Genomic DNA, 16,112 nt, shown 5'->3' on the forward strand with positions numbered 1-16,112 from the left:
ACAGAATAGGGAAAGAAGGGGTAAATTCACAGCGATCCAGAGAGGCTCTTGGGAGGCCCAAAGGGCGGGAGACAGACACTTCTTCACACAATTAACTGGAAATGCTTCTTCCGGTTTCAGACCGGGACATCCCGAGAGGGACTAGGAGGGGACGGGGCCCCGCGGGGGCAGGGAACTTGCACAGACTACCCACCCGCCTGTGCTGGCCCCGGGACACCCGTGCGTGAGTTTGGGATCTCGGGCTTCCGACGCAAGAAGAGGTCTGACAGGTGGCGGGGCGGCCCGTGGGCGGAGGTGGGGCGAGGGCGGGGCCGGGCGCATGCAAACACCGAGAGGGGAAAGGAGCGACACGGAGGGGGGTGGTGGCGCGCGCGGCGGCGCGCGGGGGCGGGGCCGGGGCCGGTCAAGGGCGCCTGAGCAGCACGTGCTCGATGTAATTCTCCAGCTCCTCCTGCTCTTGCAGCCGGCGCTCCTCCGCCTCCGCCTCCTCCTGCGCGCGCCGCGCCTGGGCCTCCCTATCGGGATAGTGGCGCGAAGGCGGCAGGGCGTGGTGGTAGTGGCGGCGGCGCGAGGCAGCGGGCGGCTGCAGTGTCCGCGGCCGGATGTAGTTGGGAAAAGGGTGGTAGGGCCCCGGGGGGAACACCTCGTCCTCCTCCCGATCCCAGGGCGGGAGCACCTCATTCCAGTCGGGCAGCTCATCTCGAGCTGGGGCGGGGGCGGGGGGTTGGGGCTGCGGGGAGCGGGCGTGAGTGGGGGCGGGAGCGGCCCGGGGGGGCGGCACAGGCTCGGGAGGGGCGTTCTTCTTCCGCTTCCGCTTCTCTTCCACCTCCTCGATGATGCTGACCACGTCGTCCGCTGGCAGGTGGAGTTTGGTGGACAGCTCAATGAGACTATCGATCGTCTGCGGGTCCATCTCTTCGTCGTCGTCGTCCTCCTCCCCGCCCTCGTCTGCCCCCTCGGCCTCCTTTCGTCGGTGGCCGGGCGTCTCCTCTTGCGAGCGCTTGTCTTCGGCTCCGGCTTCCCCGTCCTCCTCCTCAGCGAACAGTAACGCGTTCTGTCGCGCCCTCTCCGCCTCCTCCGCCTCCGCCTCCGCCTCCGCCGCTTCCTCATCCTCTTCCCCCACCCGCTCCTCCCCGCCGCGTCTCTCCTGCTCCGCCTCCTCCTGCTCCCTCTCGGTCTCTCGCTCCTCCTCTTCCTCCTCCTCCTGCAGCCCCCGACCCCCCAGGCCGCGCTGCCGAGCCCCACCCTGCAGCAAATACTGGAGCAGCAGGTCGGAGGCGAGGTCGGCCAGCCGCTCTTCCTGCGCCGCGGCCTGCCGTGTGGCCTCCGCCTGCCGCCGCCCGGCTTCTACCTGCGCCAGCCCTTGCTGTAGAAGGCGCTCTCCCGCCTCAGAGCCGCTCAGGAGTGAGGTCTCCGGCCGGCGCGCCTTGGTAAAGGGAGCGCCCAGGCCTTGGTATGCCTTGGACAAGGGTGCCAATGCCTCACCTAGGTGTGTTTTGGGGGAGGACACGCCTTCCCCGAACTGGTGGGCTTCGGGAAGGGGCCCGCTCTCGGGCATACGTGCCTGGAATTGAGAGGGAGCAGGGGGCGGCAGGGGCGCGCGCTCCGGGACGCGCGCCTGGAACTCTCCCCAGGAAGCGCGCCACACGCGCTCCGGCCCGGGGCTCTCCAGGTTGACTCGGGTCAGCGTGTGCGTGCGGGTTTCCGTCTCTGCTGCCGCCGTCTCTTGCTGGCGTTTGGCGCTGCTCGGACTGAAATCTCGCAGTTCCTGAAGCAGGGAAGCTAGTGCCTCGAGCTCCTCGGAGGGGTCGGCCGCCTCGGGACCATTCTCCTTAGTCTGATGGCGAGGCGGGGACGCGGGCGCCTGGGTCTCTGGCGCTGGGAGACTGTGAGTCTGGCTGCGCACGGTCTCAGTCAGCAGAGCTTCTGCTGCTTCTTCCTCTGGCCGCTGCTGGGAGCCGCCAGGTGCCAGGGGCGAGGCCGGGCGGTCGAGTGCCTGCAGCAGCACCGCGGCCAGCGCCCGGGGATCCACGCCCTGGAAAAGCTCTCCCTCGTCCTGTGGCTCTGAATTTCGAGCGGCTCGGACCTCTGGAGCTCTAACATCCTTCGGCCCGATCACTGCGTCCCCAGCTACCGGCTCTTTATTCTCAGAGCTGGGGGGAGGTGGCTGAGCCTCAGGGTGCCCCGGGAGCGCAGCTCCCAACCCCTTGGTCAGTAGAAGGAAGCAGAGGAGGACAGGAGCCGGCAACCTGAGCGATTTCATGACCGAAGGACTGCCTGACACTGAAAAAACAGAAGAGACCAAAGAAAGAGAGGGTTTCTGTAAGAATTTTCCGCTCTCTGATTTTATATTCCCTTCCCCCACCTTTAACCAGGAAATCCGGGGTTTCCCTTATCCCCCTAACCTTACCCAGAAAAGGGACGTTTAGGAGCAAAGGAGGAAGATGTTGTGCCGATCTCTGGAGTCGTGTAAATGGGAAAATGCCTGCAATCCTCGCTCCCCCAGTGCCTCCTCGCCCCCTTCCCTGAGCCATCTCACTGCCAGCGCCCACGTACTAAGCAGCAAGGATACAGAAAAAAAAATTTCTGCTCCCTCCCCACAGGACTCCCCGGATGGTGCGTGGGCGACTTCGCAGCAAGAGAAAAGCGGCAACTCCCCCATTTACCAGGGACCCTTCCCGGGGGCTCCCCGCTGTGTTTTCAACACTCCCATCTGGGGGGAAAGAGAACCCTTCCTCACGCCCACGGTTGCCGAGGGTTTGAGAGACGGACAGCAGAGTATTTACCAGCTGGTGCCACGACGAGGAAGGTGGAGAGGAGGGTCGGGGCGGGGTGGGGACAGGGGAAGATCGGGATGCGTCCGCCTCGGCTGCGAGCAGTGGCTAGGATACAGCGATGGTCTAGGCGTCCAGTAGGCTGGGCTCAGCTTGGTCCGCACGGCTCCGGGAGACTCGCTCGCTCAGGCTTCAGCACGCTGGACAGCGCCCGCGCCGCTACCGCCTTATAAAGAGGAGCCCGCGGGGTCACGTGGGAATCGCCCCGCCCCCATTGACGTCAATGTTCATTCATGGGGAAGCGGGCGGGCGCCTAGAGGCGGGAGGACACCCAGCGATTGGAGGATGCCTGCCTCTCCCGGCCTGCACCTGCGCGCTGCAGGCCTCGGTTGGAGGGGCGTGCGCTAGCCTGGCACCAGGGAAATGAATGAATGAAGGAATGAATGAATGAAATGCTGAGGCGGGCGGGGCAGGGGGGCTATGAATGAATGAAGGAGGGACCAGGAGAAAAGGATGAATGAATGAATGGCGGAATGAATGGAAGGATGGATGCAGAGACACCGCAAGGCGGGAGGGTGGGTTACAGAGCAACTTGCAGCGGCGGGAGCCTGCAGAGCGGAATAGGGTGGGGGCACTCCCAGCGTCTGACGGGGCCCCAGTAGGATATCCATACTGGGAAGGGGGAAGATAAGGAATCCAAAATTGAGGAGGGGGCCAGACTCCCTATCCTCCGACTGCACGGTGCGTGAGGAACACGCCCAAGGGCGGCGTGAACCTGAGAGAGGAGGGATGGTTCTGCGCGCCTGCGGGTGCTGCCCGCGGATCTGCGGTGCGGGGTGCGGGCCCTGGGCCGGGGCACATGGGTGGATCATGCGGTTTGGGTGATCCGGTCGGAAAAGATCCGAGTTGGAAGAGATAGGGAACAAATTGAGAATGTGTGTGCCTCTGTGTCGTGTCTTCATGGTCGGAACGTGTCTCGAGAAAAAGATGTGTCTGTCCTTCTGTCCAGCTGACTCTGTTGGCCCCTTTTCAGACCACCTCTCCCCACCACCCTCCTGCTTCTTCCCTTCTAGCTGCTACCACCCACCCCCCAAAGGACGTTTGGAGGACGAGAGCAGACCAGGTGGGGAGGGGGTTGCGCAGGTGTGTGTGGGGGGGGGTGACTCAACGCTGTCTCTTTCCATTGCATAAAGGGAAGATCTGAACGCGATGGGAGGGGGGGAGTGGAGGGTGGGAATGTAACGTCAGAGATCGCCCCTCAATGCCACCAGACCCCTCGTCCGCATCTCCTGCCAGAGGGATTGGGGTTGGGGGCTTGGACAGTTAGAGGTTCCGGGGGGATGGGGGGCGATGACGCACAGATTGCGCAATGAGAATCCATCAGCAAGCCGGGTCCAGTGAAGGGAGACCAGTCGTGGGCGGGGGTGGGGGGGAGGACGGAAATGAGGAGGGGGCAGGAGGGAGGGAAGGGAGGCAAGGGGAGCAGCCACTGCAGGAATGAAGGGGAGGGAGGGAGGCTGGAGGGGGGCTGCGGTGCAGGCAGAGAGCTGTGCGGGGGCGTGGGCACGGAAAGGGGGGAGTGGAATGACACATGCCAGACACACAAGAACTGCGGACACAGAGGTGCCCATGATCACACACAGGGCACCCTCGCCCTAAGACTCTGGAAACCGAGATCAGAGCTGTCTGTCAGGAGCTCAGAGACTCTTTCAGAGCCAGTCCTCAACCCCTTCCTCATATCTTGCTAGCATTGACCCTCACCCTCTCTCTCTCTCTCTCTCTCACACACACACACACACACACACACACACTCACGTGCTTTCCCTCTATAACCAGCAGTGGCTTCTCGGTTCCATCAGTGGCTCCACTTTCCCAGAAGAAAGCCCATCAGCTCTGCAGGGAAAGAGGTGGGGAGGAGTAAAGAGAGGGGAAAGAAAGAAGAGATGCGGGCAGGATAGGGAGGAAAGCAGGCAGGCAGGCAGGCAGGCATCTGGAACAGGTAGAAGAATCAGGCTAAAGAAAAAAAAAAGGAGAACCAAGGTGACTGTGAAGATGCCAAAGGAGAAGAGGGGGAAGCAGACCTGAGACTATGCCTCATCCCCCTCACCCAAACTATCTAGGACCTACCTCTGCCACTATGGGTTCCCCTCATTCCTCTTCCTCCTCATCCCACTCCCCTTTATCCTCCCTGCCTGGTTACTGAGAGCAGTGGAATGGGGGGGGGGGTCACGTTACCTTCCTGAGGAGGATGAATCAGAGAGAGATGGCTCAGACATCTGGTGGGGGGAGGGGAAGCCATCCAAGAGAGAAGGAAAGAGGGAGGGAGGGAGGTGAGGTGGAGGGGTAGACTGAGAGGCTGATGGGACTAAGAAACCAAGCATGAGATGAGGGAGACAGGCATCTAGAGAAACTGTTTGTGTTCCTGTGGGCTTGTGTATGGGCACACACACGATGTGTGCATGTACATACATGTGCATTGTGTTTGTGTGTGTCCAGAGATTAATGAAACATAGGGGGAAAGAAAAAGAAAGGGAATGGGGGGACCAATTGTTGTATTTAATCAGCTAGAGAGTGGATAGGCATGGTAGTGTTCCAATTTAAATATGTAATTTTCTCTTCCAATCTGCGGGGGTGTGTTTTTGCCTGTTTCCAGGTGTCTCTGTGTAAGTGTGAGTGCGTGTGGGTCCTGATCCCTCTGAGTGCCTGTATACCTGTGCGGTTGGGAGTCTGAGTGCATCCAGTCTGGGTATCTGCTGGTGTCTGAAAAGTGTGCCTGGCTTGGTGTGTCAATAATGTGTGTGTACCTGTGTGTCTTTGTGCATTTATCTGGGTCCTTCCATGTCTGTTGATGTATGTTACAGGTTATGTGGACTGCTATGTGCTGTTGATCTTTCCTGCCCCTCCCCCACATTTACTTTCACCTCTAGATTTCTGTGCAGAAAACCTCAGTATCCTAGCCTCTCATCTGCAGCCCCCAAGTTCAAGTCTTGCTTTTTTAGAGTGGTCCCTCATTCCTCCATTCTTTCCCAAATCTTTCTTCCTCCACTCAGTCCAGAAGTCCAGGGGAAGTTCTCAGAAATCCACATCCCAGGAATCTCAGTCACTATGGCATGGGGGAGGGGACAGCAAGGTGGAAGCCAAGGGCAATAGGTTTGGTGATTCCACAATCTGGATTATGTTTGAGTGGACTCTGAATCTCTGGATCTGTTTCTGCCTCTCTCCATCCCAGTTCCCTGCCTGGGTCAGCTCATTCACACACACCCCACCTCTGAAAAATGTGCTGTGCCCTTCACACCCTGCTGCCTCTAGGGGCTTCTAGAAAAGAGCCAGACTAGGGACAAGTTCCTGGGATCGGGGAGAGGAGGGAGATGGCAGGAAAGAAAGAAGAATGAGAGACAGAGCAGGAAAAGGCAAAGCTGAGATGGGGACCAGGAGGATATGCCTGGTGTTTGCTCTGAGATGTTTGCATAAATCCATCTCTTTGTCTTTGTTTCTGAATCTCTCATACTAGGGTAGTAGGAGAAGATGGGGTCCAACCAAGTAGTGATCCAAGCTGAAGATTTGGAAAACCAAGGGACGGGGGCATAACACTGGGTCTTTTCCCTGAGAAGGTTTGGGAAAGAAAAAGAGGGTAGGGGCTTGGGCACCCCCCCCCTACAGCTGACGTCCCTTCTCTTTCTCCCTGCCCCCCAACTGGTGACTCACCTCTGCAGCCTTTCAATGCGTCAGTGATGGGGGGGACAGGCAGAGAGGGGCACTTTATGAGAAAGGCAGGGGTCTCCACTTTGAATTGAAAGAAGGTGCTGAAGAACCCCCTGGAAATGCCCCCATTAGAACACATCATTGCCCTATCCCCTGTCCATCCCAGTTCAGGAGGGTGGGGAGTCTTGGGAAGGAGACTGGGAGAGGGCTAGGGGCCACTGGTGGGTCTGGGAATTATGAGTAATAGGAAGTGGGTGCTCACCCTGATTTTTTAGTCCCAGGGTCCCGTTCCTTCATACCCCCACCCACTCCTGAGTGGGGGAGGGGAGACCCAGCAAGCCGGAGGAGGGCAAAGCCGCAGAGATGAGTCACCAAGAAAGGAAAAGGGAGAGAGGGAAAGAGACAGAGATGAGGAGAGACACAAAGAGAGATAGCTACTGGAAAGACTGAGAAAAGAAGACACACACACACACACACACACACACACACCATGAAGGTGGTATCCACAAACTAACAAGAGAAAGGAAATTGTGTACTTCCATAATCCTGAACCAGACTCCTCCAACATCCACCTGCCACACACACACACACACACACACACACACACCACTACCATTCAGGATTACACTGATATCCTGGGACACACCCACTTACACAAACACAATGTCACACCTAGTCCAGCAGAGTCACCCAGACACATACTGAAGACGTGACCAGTGCAATGGAGGCTCGGGTTGAGAGCCCTCCATTCCTTTTACAAGGGATGGTGGGAGGGCTTAAAAGCCCTAAAGGAATGTAACTTCAAAAATCCAAGACTGCCAGGCTATGCCTTGCACACGCAACGATACACACAGTCCCCTGCCTCCCTGTCCACACGTACATAGTAACCTATCAAGCATCCTCCTCATCAAGAAGCCACTTGGAGTACCTGATTCTGGCGGTACGCCAAGCACGGAGCCCAGAATACATCCCACCCAGACACCCCCTTATTCGTACATACATGTACAGAAACACAGACACACAAAGACGCCCATGGACACACTCACACGGACGGAAACCACCTTGCGCTGCCTCTCCCGCGTCCGCACACGTCCTGGCGCCCCCGCGTGGCACTTTTCGGGATCGCAGTCTCCGCCGCTCCGGAGCTCGGCTCCCGCGGGGCGGCGCCCAGGCTCCCTCCACCTCTTCCCCCTCGGTTCCGTGCCCACCCAGGAATGGGGAGAAAGCGAGAGCGCTGGCCACGAGACAGCCGACAGCTGGGAGTTAGACGCCTGGATCGTGGGGATGAGGCAGGCTGGTTCTGGATGCCAAGGGGAACTTGCAAGAGAGCAAGAATTTGGAATAGCAGCAGACTCCCAAGTCCAGGGGAAAGCGAGGCCCGGGGCCAGTCAAGGCGCCGCGCTGCTGCCCGCCTCGGTTCTGAGCAATCACTTCTTTCTGCCGCTTGGCTGGGGTGGGGGCGGGGGCGCGCAATGGCCATCAGCCCTCCCCAGCTCCCCTCCAGGAAGTCATTAGCCCCACTGCTACAGGGCTTAGAGATCCTCTCTCATACAGGCTGCTGGGGAAGCTGGAGAGGACAATGCATCCCATCCCTCCCCGCTGAGAAGAAGTGAAACAGACACAGAAGGTGGGCTAAGGACCCATTTTATTGCAATACAGACATGCTTGAAGTGACAGGGAGAACGGCAGATTAGTCAGGCGCAGGGGGCAGCCAAGCAAGGCAGGGAAGCATGGCCATAACGGGGAAAGTGGGGGGCAGTGGCTCTCCTCTCTGTCCACCTTCTTCCACCTCCTGGTGCCATCCTCTGTCCACGTCTTTGATTCCATCCCCAGCGAACCCTGTGCACGCTGTCCATTGTCCAACAAGAAGTTGCAGCTACAGTGAGGTTCTGAGGTATGTTCTGGGCTGGGGACACCTGGTTTCTATTCCCTGCCAGGCTCCCAGCTATTGCGAGCAACTTGGAAGTCACTTGAGTCTTTCTGAGCCTCGGTGTCCTCCCTCTGCAGGAGATGTGAGGATCCCGTGTACGTGACATCGCTGTGCAAATGCAGCTGTTACTACTTGCATTTAAATAGAAGCCTGTCAAAGTCAACAAAAAGCGTAAAGGAACAAGAAGATGGGAGGGGTGTTCAGAAATATCTGGACGTGGGGGTTCCAGCCGTCTAGAAGGCAGCCCGGGTAGAACCAGGAGACAGCCTTGCACCAGGTTGAGGGACCTGCCCTCCGCTACACCACACTTTCCACCCAGAACCCTCTGCTTCACGGGACTGCTTCAAGCCCCTGGCTGGGGGCATAGAGAAGGGAGCCTGCAAAATAGCACCATCATGTAAAGTTGGAGGAAACCCTAATCAGGGGAAGCAGCCCTAGACAAGTGCATCACCAGAGTGTAAGCAGAGGCCAGATGGGGGTGGGACATTACAAGGTCTTTTTCCATATTACACACAGGACGGGTGATGAAGGTCATGGGGAAGAGGTAGGGGGATGGAGGGGCAGACAAATGGGCAATGGAGAACTAACAGAGGTTCAGGCACAGGAGGCTGAGAGGGCGGTGAGGAGAGGAGTAGGAGGCAAGCTCTGAGGGCCTGAGAAAGATGGGAAGGAAGAAGAGTAATAAGCATTGGGCAACTGTGCTCCTGGCCCGGTGCTGGGCGTTGCACACATGTCTGCCAGCTTTCATCCACGAGGGGGCAGAAGGGAGCAGCCAGAAAGGGTAGATAGAGTACACTCCCAGGCTGGGGCACCAACGGGGAAAGGCTCTGAAGCTGTGAAGGAACCCATTCTTTGCCGGGGAAAAGGAAGGCGCGGACCAGAGCAGCGCAAGTGGCTCCCCCAAAGCCGGTGGTTCAGATCAGGGTGTGGAAAACTGCGTTTGGGGGTGGTAGTGTCAAGATGGCAGAGAGATAAGGGGAAAAGGGAAGGGTGGGATGGACAGCGGGTAAGAGTAGGCAGCAGAGGCGGTGAACGAGGGCAGGGGGAGGGGCGAAGCTCAAAAGCAGTAGGGGCGGGGCTTTGGGAGGATCCGAGGAACGAGGTGGGTCTAAAGTGCATCCTCTCTCCCCTCCGACTGGAGAGGCTTTAGATGTCGGCCTCCAGCAGGTACTGTTCGGTATGACTCTTGACCAGCTCGAGCCCCAAGCCAGCCTGGCAGAAGTCAGCCAGCTGTGACCACAACTGGGGCGCCAGGAAGAGCTGACACATGACGTTGAGGTCAAGACGCGGGGCCTGGCGCTGCAGATGCTGGCTCTGCACCTGTGCTCCGTCGCTGCCAAAGCCGTCGATGTTGAGGTGGCGCCACGTGCCGTTGTCGCCAAGCAGAACGGGTAAGGGGCGCACAGCGTGAGCACGCGCGGGTGCGCGCGGCTGTCCACGCGCCACTCCAAGCCCTCAGCCGTCAGAAGGCACAGGTTACTCTCGCTCGGCCGGCAGGGCTGCCAGTCCTGGATGATGGTCCCGCCTGGAAGCACGTCGCGCAGCACGGAGGGAGACAGCAGGAGGCGCGCCAAGTCGCCGCCAGCCTTCGACACGGCCTTGGTGGGTAGCGGCGAGAAGGTGCCGGAGGCCCGCAGTGCCGCCAGCCGCGCCCAGCCCTTCCAGCAGAGCCGACGCGTTGAATTGGACCAAAAGGATGCCCTGACGGGCGGCAGGAGGGCTGTGAGCCCGGCGCCTCTTGGCATCTTCACTCCCACGGGCTCCCACCTGGACCCCTCGGGAGGGCCGACCGTGCGGGGCCAGGGGAAGTGGGGTATGTGAGAGCATGCAGGAGCCAGGGGTAAGGCCTCCTAAATACCTGGATCCCCAAGGAGAGGGGGCATCAAGGTGGAATAGTCAAGGACCTGGGGATGCGGGCCCCAAGAGTGGAAGCGAGGGAAGCTGATCAGTCGGTAGGATGGGGGAGGCGGAGGGTAAGGACAACGGCTCAAGATTAGGATATTTGGGTCTCTGAAAGGAGGCAGGATCGATGTAGGAGAGGCAAGGTCACGAAGTCCGGACGCCTGGGCTCCAGGACCGAGGGTTTAAAGACTGCAAGTCGGGAGCTGTTTGACTTTCCCTGGGCAAAACGGCCTGGATAAGGGCTGGGAGTCCCAGAGCAGGGCTCATGGGCGCCCCCACTCGGCAGAGCCGGCAGCGAAAGAGAGCCTGCGACTGGCTGCACGTGGGGGGGGGGGACAACGCCCGGGAGGCCCCCTGAGGAGAGGCCGGTCCATTCGCGCTCCCTTGTCCTTCTCACCTGTTTGGTGATTAGGCGGTATTTCTTCAGCTCCCGGGGCCCCAGATGGTCGTTCCGGGTGAGTCGTGCCAGCTTGACCCCCGGATGCTGTCGCCTGAGAGCAAGCAGAAGCGCTGTCGCAGCCCAGCCACGCCCTTGCCGCGCTCCCGGGGCGTCACGCGCAGCCGCTCCACCAGCGCCGTCTCCCCGGCGTCGATCACGTGAACCAACTCCAGCGCCCTCTGAGGACGGAGGCCGTTAGGGGGCCCCCGCCCCGCCTCTGCCCCTGCCAGGGCTCTCGGTTCAAGGGGTTCTCCTCTTCCCCCGCGCTGAGCACTCCATCGTCACCACCCCAGGCGCTGGGCCAGACCCGGGGCCTGCCCAGGGAGCTCCCCTCAGCACTTAGGTCTTGGATTCAAGAGCCCGCAGAAAGATCATTCGCGGGCGTCTCTTCCACCTCTTGAGATGCTCCAGACCCTCCCCGCCGCGCATCAGGTCCCCGCCCATTCACCACGCCCTCTTTCTTTGGCTCCACCCCCAGGAGCTTGCTGCGCCCCGCTTCCCCTTAGCTCCACCCCAGAGCCCATCTCTGAGCTACTCCTGCGTCCAGGCCCTGTTGGTGCCAGAGTTCAGTCTACTCAGGGGTCCAGACCCCATTCTAGCTGCTCCCACCCCCAGACTACCCCCTCTTGTCTGCTCCCCTCTTTCTGTGCTCCTTCCGCCAGAAACTCCTCAAAGGAATCCTAAAACACTGAAGCTGTCATCATTCCCTCATGTTCCTCCGCTATTCCGAGTTCTACACATCCCCCACCCACCCACACTGGCTGGGCCCCTGGATCCGCACGCCTTGCTCTTTGGTTCCAAAGCCGATTCTATTTCTTCAGCAACCGGACGAGGGCTGAGGCGAGGCTCCTTTTCTCCACTTCCAAAGATCCATGCACCCCAACGTGGCTTCACCCCTTTTCACCTGCCCCCCGGATCCCCGGCTCTCACCACTCCTCCGTCGCGCTTGGCCAGCACCACTGTGCGGTCGGGATCCCGAAGCCAGCTGTGGGAGCGGCTGGGAAGGTACTCGAGGCCACCATAGATGTCCCCTGAGATGGCCAGCACTTCCTCAAACTCCCGTTCTGTGGCCACCACGAAGTCCAAAGGGTCGGCCTCAACCTCAGGCCCCGATCCGGACCTGGGCTTGGACCCCAAGGACTTGGCCTTGGCCTCAGGTACTGACTTGGCCCCTAGGGGCTCAGCCTCGGCCTCAAGCCCCAATCTGGGACTGGACTCGGCCCTGGCCTCCTGTGGTGGGGTCTCTGAGCATGCCTCTGCACCTGACTCAGCCTCTTTTTCAGCCTTAGAGACCTCCGAGGTGGCTCCCTCCATCACAGCTGGCTTCCGGCGCCATGATCCTGCAGAGAAGAGAATCCAGCACCGGAGTCAGAGCCCCCTGTTTCCACAGTTGGCCCCCTCCACATAGTCCTCCCAAGCCCTTCCTATGTAAACATCCCTTCTCTTCTCACAGACCCTGGGAATAGAGGGCTTCCAACTCCCCTCCTCCCACCAGCTCCCAGAGCTCCCAGTCTTGCCGTGTTCCACCTTCCAGGATGCTCCTAACACCCACACTCAGGACACCTTGAGTTCCTCCATCCCTTGTCACCCTCCAAGAACCCAGATTAAGGACAGAAGGCCCTTGAGGGGAATAATAGAGGGACACCCCTTCAAGGGCCCCACCACCTCTCTGCAGACCATGATAAGAAACAGATTTCCATCATCTCCATGCCCCCTACAGGAGGGCTCCCACAGCCCTCCTCTCCCAGTGGAGAAAAGGTGGGGAAGTAGAGGGTTCAACTCCTCTCCCCTCCCGCTACTGCCACTTATCATCCCAGGGCAAAAGGTTGGGGTTTAGACCCCAGATCTCTCCATATTACTGCCCAAGTGCCCTCCACACCACAACACATATTCAAACATAAACCAAGGAGTGGACAGATGGACAGTTCCATTAGAAAATGTCTAGCCGGACTTCCCTGGTGGCACAGTGGTTGAGAATCCACCTGCCAATACAGAGGACACAGGTTCCACCCTTGGACTGGGAAGATCCCACATGCTGTGGAGCAACTAAGCCCACGCACCAAAACTATTGAGCCTGCGCTCTAGAGCTTTCATGCCACAACTACTGAAGCCCGAGCACCTAGAGCTGGTGCTCTGCAACAAGAGAAGCCACTGCAAGGAGAAGCCCGCACACTGCAACAAAAAGTAGCCCCCGCTTGCTGCAACTAGAGAAAGCCTGTGTGCAGCAACGAAGACCCAACGCAGCCAAAATAATAAAATAAAATAAAATAAAATATTGTCAAGCCATTTGTCCTTCCTCTTTGAGTCTGTTCCCTCCTTCTCCAGAGGGACTTGGCTCCACTCCAGAGCTAGGTGATCATTTTGAAAAGGGCTCTGTTGGAACTCCAGCAAACAAAATACCCACCAAGATCACCCATGCCCCCACCCCACTGACTTACCCTCCAAAGATGGAGTCCCTCCCCTTCTCTCTCTTCTTTTCTCCTTTTTGTAAGTCTCTTCTTGTAATCCTTCCTTCAACTCCCACTCAGGCTGCCCCTGTTCTTCCCATTCCTCAGAGTCTCTTTTTGGGTCAATAGCCTGTGGACCTGGTACCCCTTTGGCATCCAGCTCTTCTTTCTCCCCTGACCAGAAACCTCTATCTCCAAGTCCAGATGACTCCTCATTTCCAGATCTCTCTCCTCCAGACTAACAAAATCAACCAATCAAATCCCCTCTTCTCTCTTTCAGCCAATGAGAATTGTCCCCTCACTAACCTACATAAGCCTCATCCCAGGGGACACACATACCAGCTATTCTGAGGCCATGACATTGGGTTGATTAGTCCCCCTCTCTCTCTCTTACAAAAACATAAACTGGGCTTGAGAGATGGGACCAACAGGGGCACCAAGGGGTGGGTTGGGGATGATTTTAACTTCCATATCACAAACATGGCTTATATAAGCACAGTGTGCTTCCTATACAAGCAAGCTTTAAAACAACGGCTCCTTCTTGATCTTGCATTTCAGCCTAATGCCGATGCTTAAGGCTCTCCCAGGTAAGATGGGGCGACGTAAGAGACCTAAAGCCTGTATCATCAGAGGGGAGGGAGAAGCACAGGCTCAGAGGATCTTAGAGGCCTCACCAGGGCCCTTAGGGACCACCTGGCTCAATCCTTTCACAAAGAGGAAATCAAGTGAGGCCCAAGATGGTTACGGTCTTGCCTAAGGTGACTCAGCTTGGGAAAAGCCAGGCTAAAAGTGAAGTTTTCCTGGCTCTCAGGCCAGTGGGGAGATCTCCCAGCCCAGCCTGAAGAGCAAGGTGGGCATGACTGGGTCCTTGGCAGGAGTCAAAGGTCCCAAGTGCTAAGGACTAAGCTGACTCACAAGCAGAGATGAGATTGTGGGAGGAACCCCCACCGCCCTCTCCCCACCGTCAGCAATTTCGATGCGCCCAAACGCGCTCATTCCGACTCCTTGTGCCAGGCTCTGGGGATGATGGGTCCCAGTGACAAGCAGGTGAGCTTGTGGCTCCCGTCTGGATCTCTAGACAACCTCACCAGCTGTTCATGGGTCCCTGGAAAGTACAAGCTGGTAGTTCAGTGATAACTCCAGCAATTCCCCACTGCCCCAAAAGGGGGCAGAATGGGAGCAACATGTAGACTGAAACACATCCAACTAGATGAAAACATTAGGCTCCTATTTCCCTCTTATTTTCAAGATGGGGAGACTATGGCCAAAGAGTGTGTCTACTCTCAATAAAGATGTATGTCAGGGGAGGGGATTCCCAGGGTCACAGGAAAGAATGGAGACCTTGCTAATTCACTCTGCATCTTTTCTTTTCAGGCACGCCTATTCCCTTTGGGGGAGAAGGAAACGTTCCAAGGTCCTTCAACCCTGGGGAGGTGGGTGCTGGGGACAAAGCAGGTCAGGGGTTCCAGGCCAAGCCAAAGCAGCCAGCGGGCCCCACAACCCTTGCTCCACACTCTGATCCCTTCCCACCTTCCAACCTGGCTCTTTGAATTCTAACTCCCATTAGGTATCTAGGCAGAGGCAGAGGCAGCCCTGTGACCCAGGGCACTATGGGAGATGTAGTAGAGCACCCCCTGGACCAGCTTCCAGGAAAAGGGGCAGCACTTCCCTGATCATCCTTGTATCCATTCTCTCAACCTCATAAATATGAATAACCCACTGTGGGAAGAGGATGACTGGAGCCATGGCTGGGCATGCCGGGAGCCCACCTCCGACCCCACCTCGCCCCCACCCCAACACACCTGAAATATTGATGTCCCTGATGTCGCTGCTTCTCTGAGCTGGAAGACGGAGCAGAAGAAGCAGAGAGAGGAGAGGCGGAGACAAAGAGACTGCAGTTACACAAAGCACCCAAAGAACAGAACGAAAAGGACCGGAACTGAGGCAGAAAGGAGACAAAGGCAACCGGGAGTTGATGGGAGAGAAGGGGGTCAGAGGAGAGGCATGGATACCAAGTCACAGACAAGACACCTTGTGACTCGGGGTGTAGCATATGCCAAATAAGTCCAAGCACAACCCCTCTCACTAAGGAGACTGCAATGAGAAAGCAGAGTGACACACCCCCTTCTCCCCTCGGTATGTGGTGGGGAAGGGGGTCAAGGGGAGGAAAAAACTACAAAAGAGGCTGGAAGAGAACAGAGACTTGCGAGCAGAAGCAGGGGAGACGAAGTGGGGCAGAGGCAGGGGGTGAGGAAGATGGACCAACGAGCTGGGGAGAGGCGTTCCGCAGAGGACCATAATGTTGGAGAAGGGGCGCCTGTATTGGAGGGTCGTCCACTGTCTTTTGGGGAAGCAGGCGGGAGGGACATCCCATTGGAAGCTGTCTACTTGGCAGGAGTGCCCCTGGGCACCAGACGCTGGGGACAGATGGGAGCCAAATGATGATGGGGTGGAGGAGGGAAAGCGCTCTGAACACCTGTGCGAAGGCGGGTCTCGAGTTTTCTAGGACAAGGGCGTGGAACGGGTTGGGCCGTAGGGGTCGCGGCGGCTGTCCTCCCCTGGGGGGCGTGGCCTTCTGCTGCCCCCATTCCTCGGGGCAGGAGCACAAGAGCCCCCCGCCCCCAGGCCCAGGAACTACCCTACCTCTCCCGAGTGAGGGCCAGGGCCGGGCTGCTGAGAAGCCGATCTGGGCCGTCCGTAAAGACAGGGAGCGGTGCCTAGAAAGGGGTCAAATTCCCAATGATGCGCGGGGACTCGGCCGTGCCGTCCGGTCCCGACTCGGAGTTTTACAGCCAAGGCCGGACCTGCGCCGCCGCTCAGTCCCGCACGCGAGTTCGGACGCCCAGCGCGTCTGGATTCGGGCGGTGATTGCAGCTCCCGCCGCTCTGCTCCGGCTCTGCATGGGCGCCGGCTCCGAG

The 16,112-nt window shown here is 58.5% G+C and overlaps 2 protein-coding genes across 2 annotated transcripts; both read right to left on the bottom strand.

The window, feature by feature from the left end:
- Nucleotides 1-377: 377 nt before the first annotated feature.
- Nucleotides 378-2,263, bottom strand: VGF (VGF nerve growth factor inducible). The gene has a single exon (XM_057695121.1). The coding sequence runs from the start codon at nucleotides 2,261-2,263 to the stop codon at nucleotides 404-406; it is 1,860 nt and encodes a 619-aa protein (XP_057551104.1). The 3' UTR covers nucleotides 378-403.
- Nucleotides 2,264-8,123: 5,860 nt separating this feature from the next.
- On the bottom strand, nucleotides 8,124-14,190 carry NAT16 (N-acetyltransferase 16 (putative)). The gene is given in 7 exon segments (XM_057749508.1): nucleotides 8,124-9,806; nucleotides 9,809-10,056; nucleotides 10,058-10,107; nucleotides 10,706-10,809; nucleotides 10,812-10,926; nucleotides 11,678-12,087; nucleotides 14,157-14,190. Coding segments are annotated over 7 exon segments (1,215 nt in total). The 3' UTR covers nucleotides 8,124-9,552.
- Between the last annotated feature and the right edge of the window lie 1,922 nt (nucleotides 14,191-16,112).

The sequence above is a fragment of the Hippopotamus amphibius genome, chromosome 9, assembly GCF_030028045.1.
Source record: "Hippopotamus amphibius kiboko isolate mHipAmp2 chromosome 9, mHipAmp2.hap2, whole genome shotgun sequence".
NCBI lineage: Eukaryota > Metazoa > Chordata > Mammalia > Artiodactyla > Hippopotamidae > Hippopotamus > Hippopotamus amphibius.

Excerpts from the sequence above, each read along its gene's own strand:
- VGF (XM_057695121.1), bottom strand. The coding sequence starts at position 2,263 with ATGAAATCGCTCAGGTTGCCGGCTCCTGTCCTCCTCTGCTTCCTTCTA.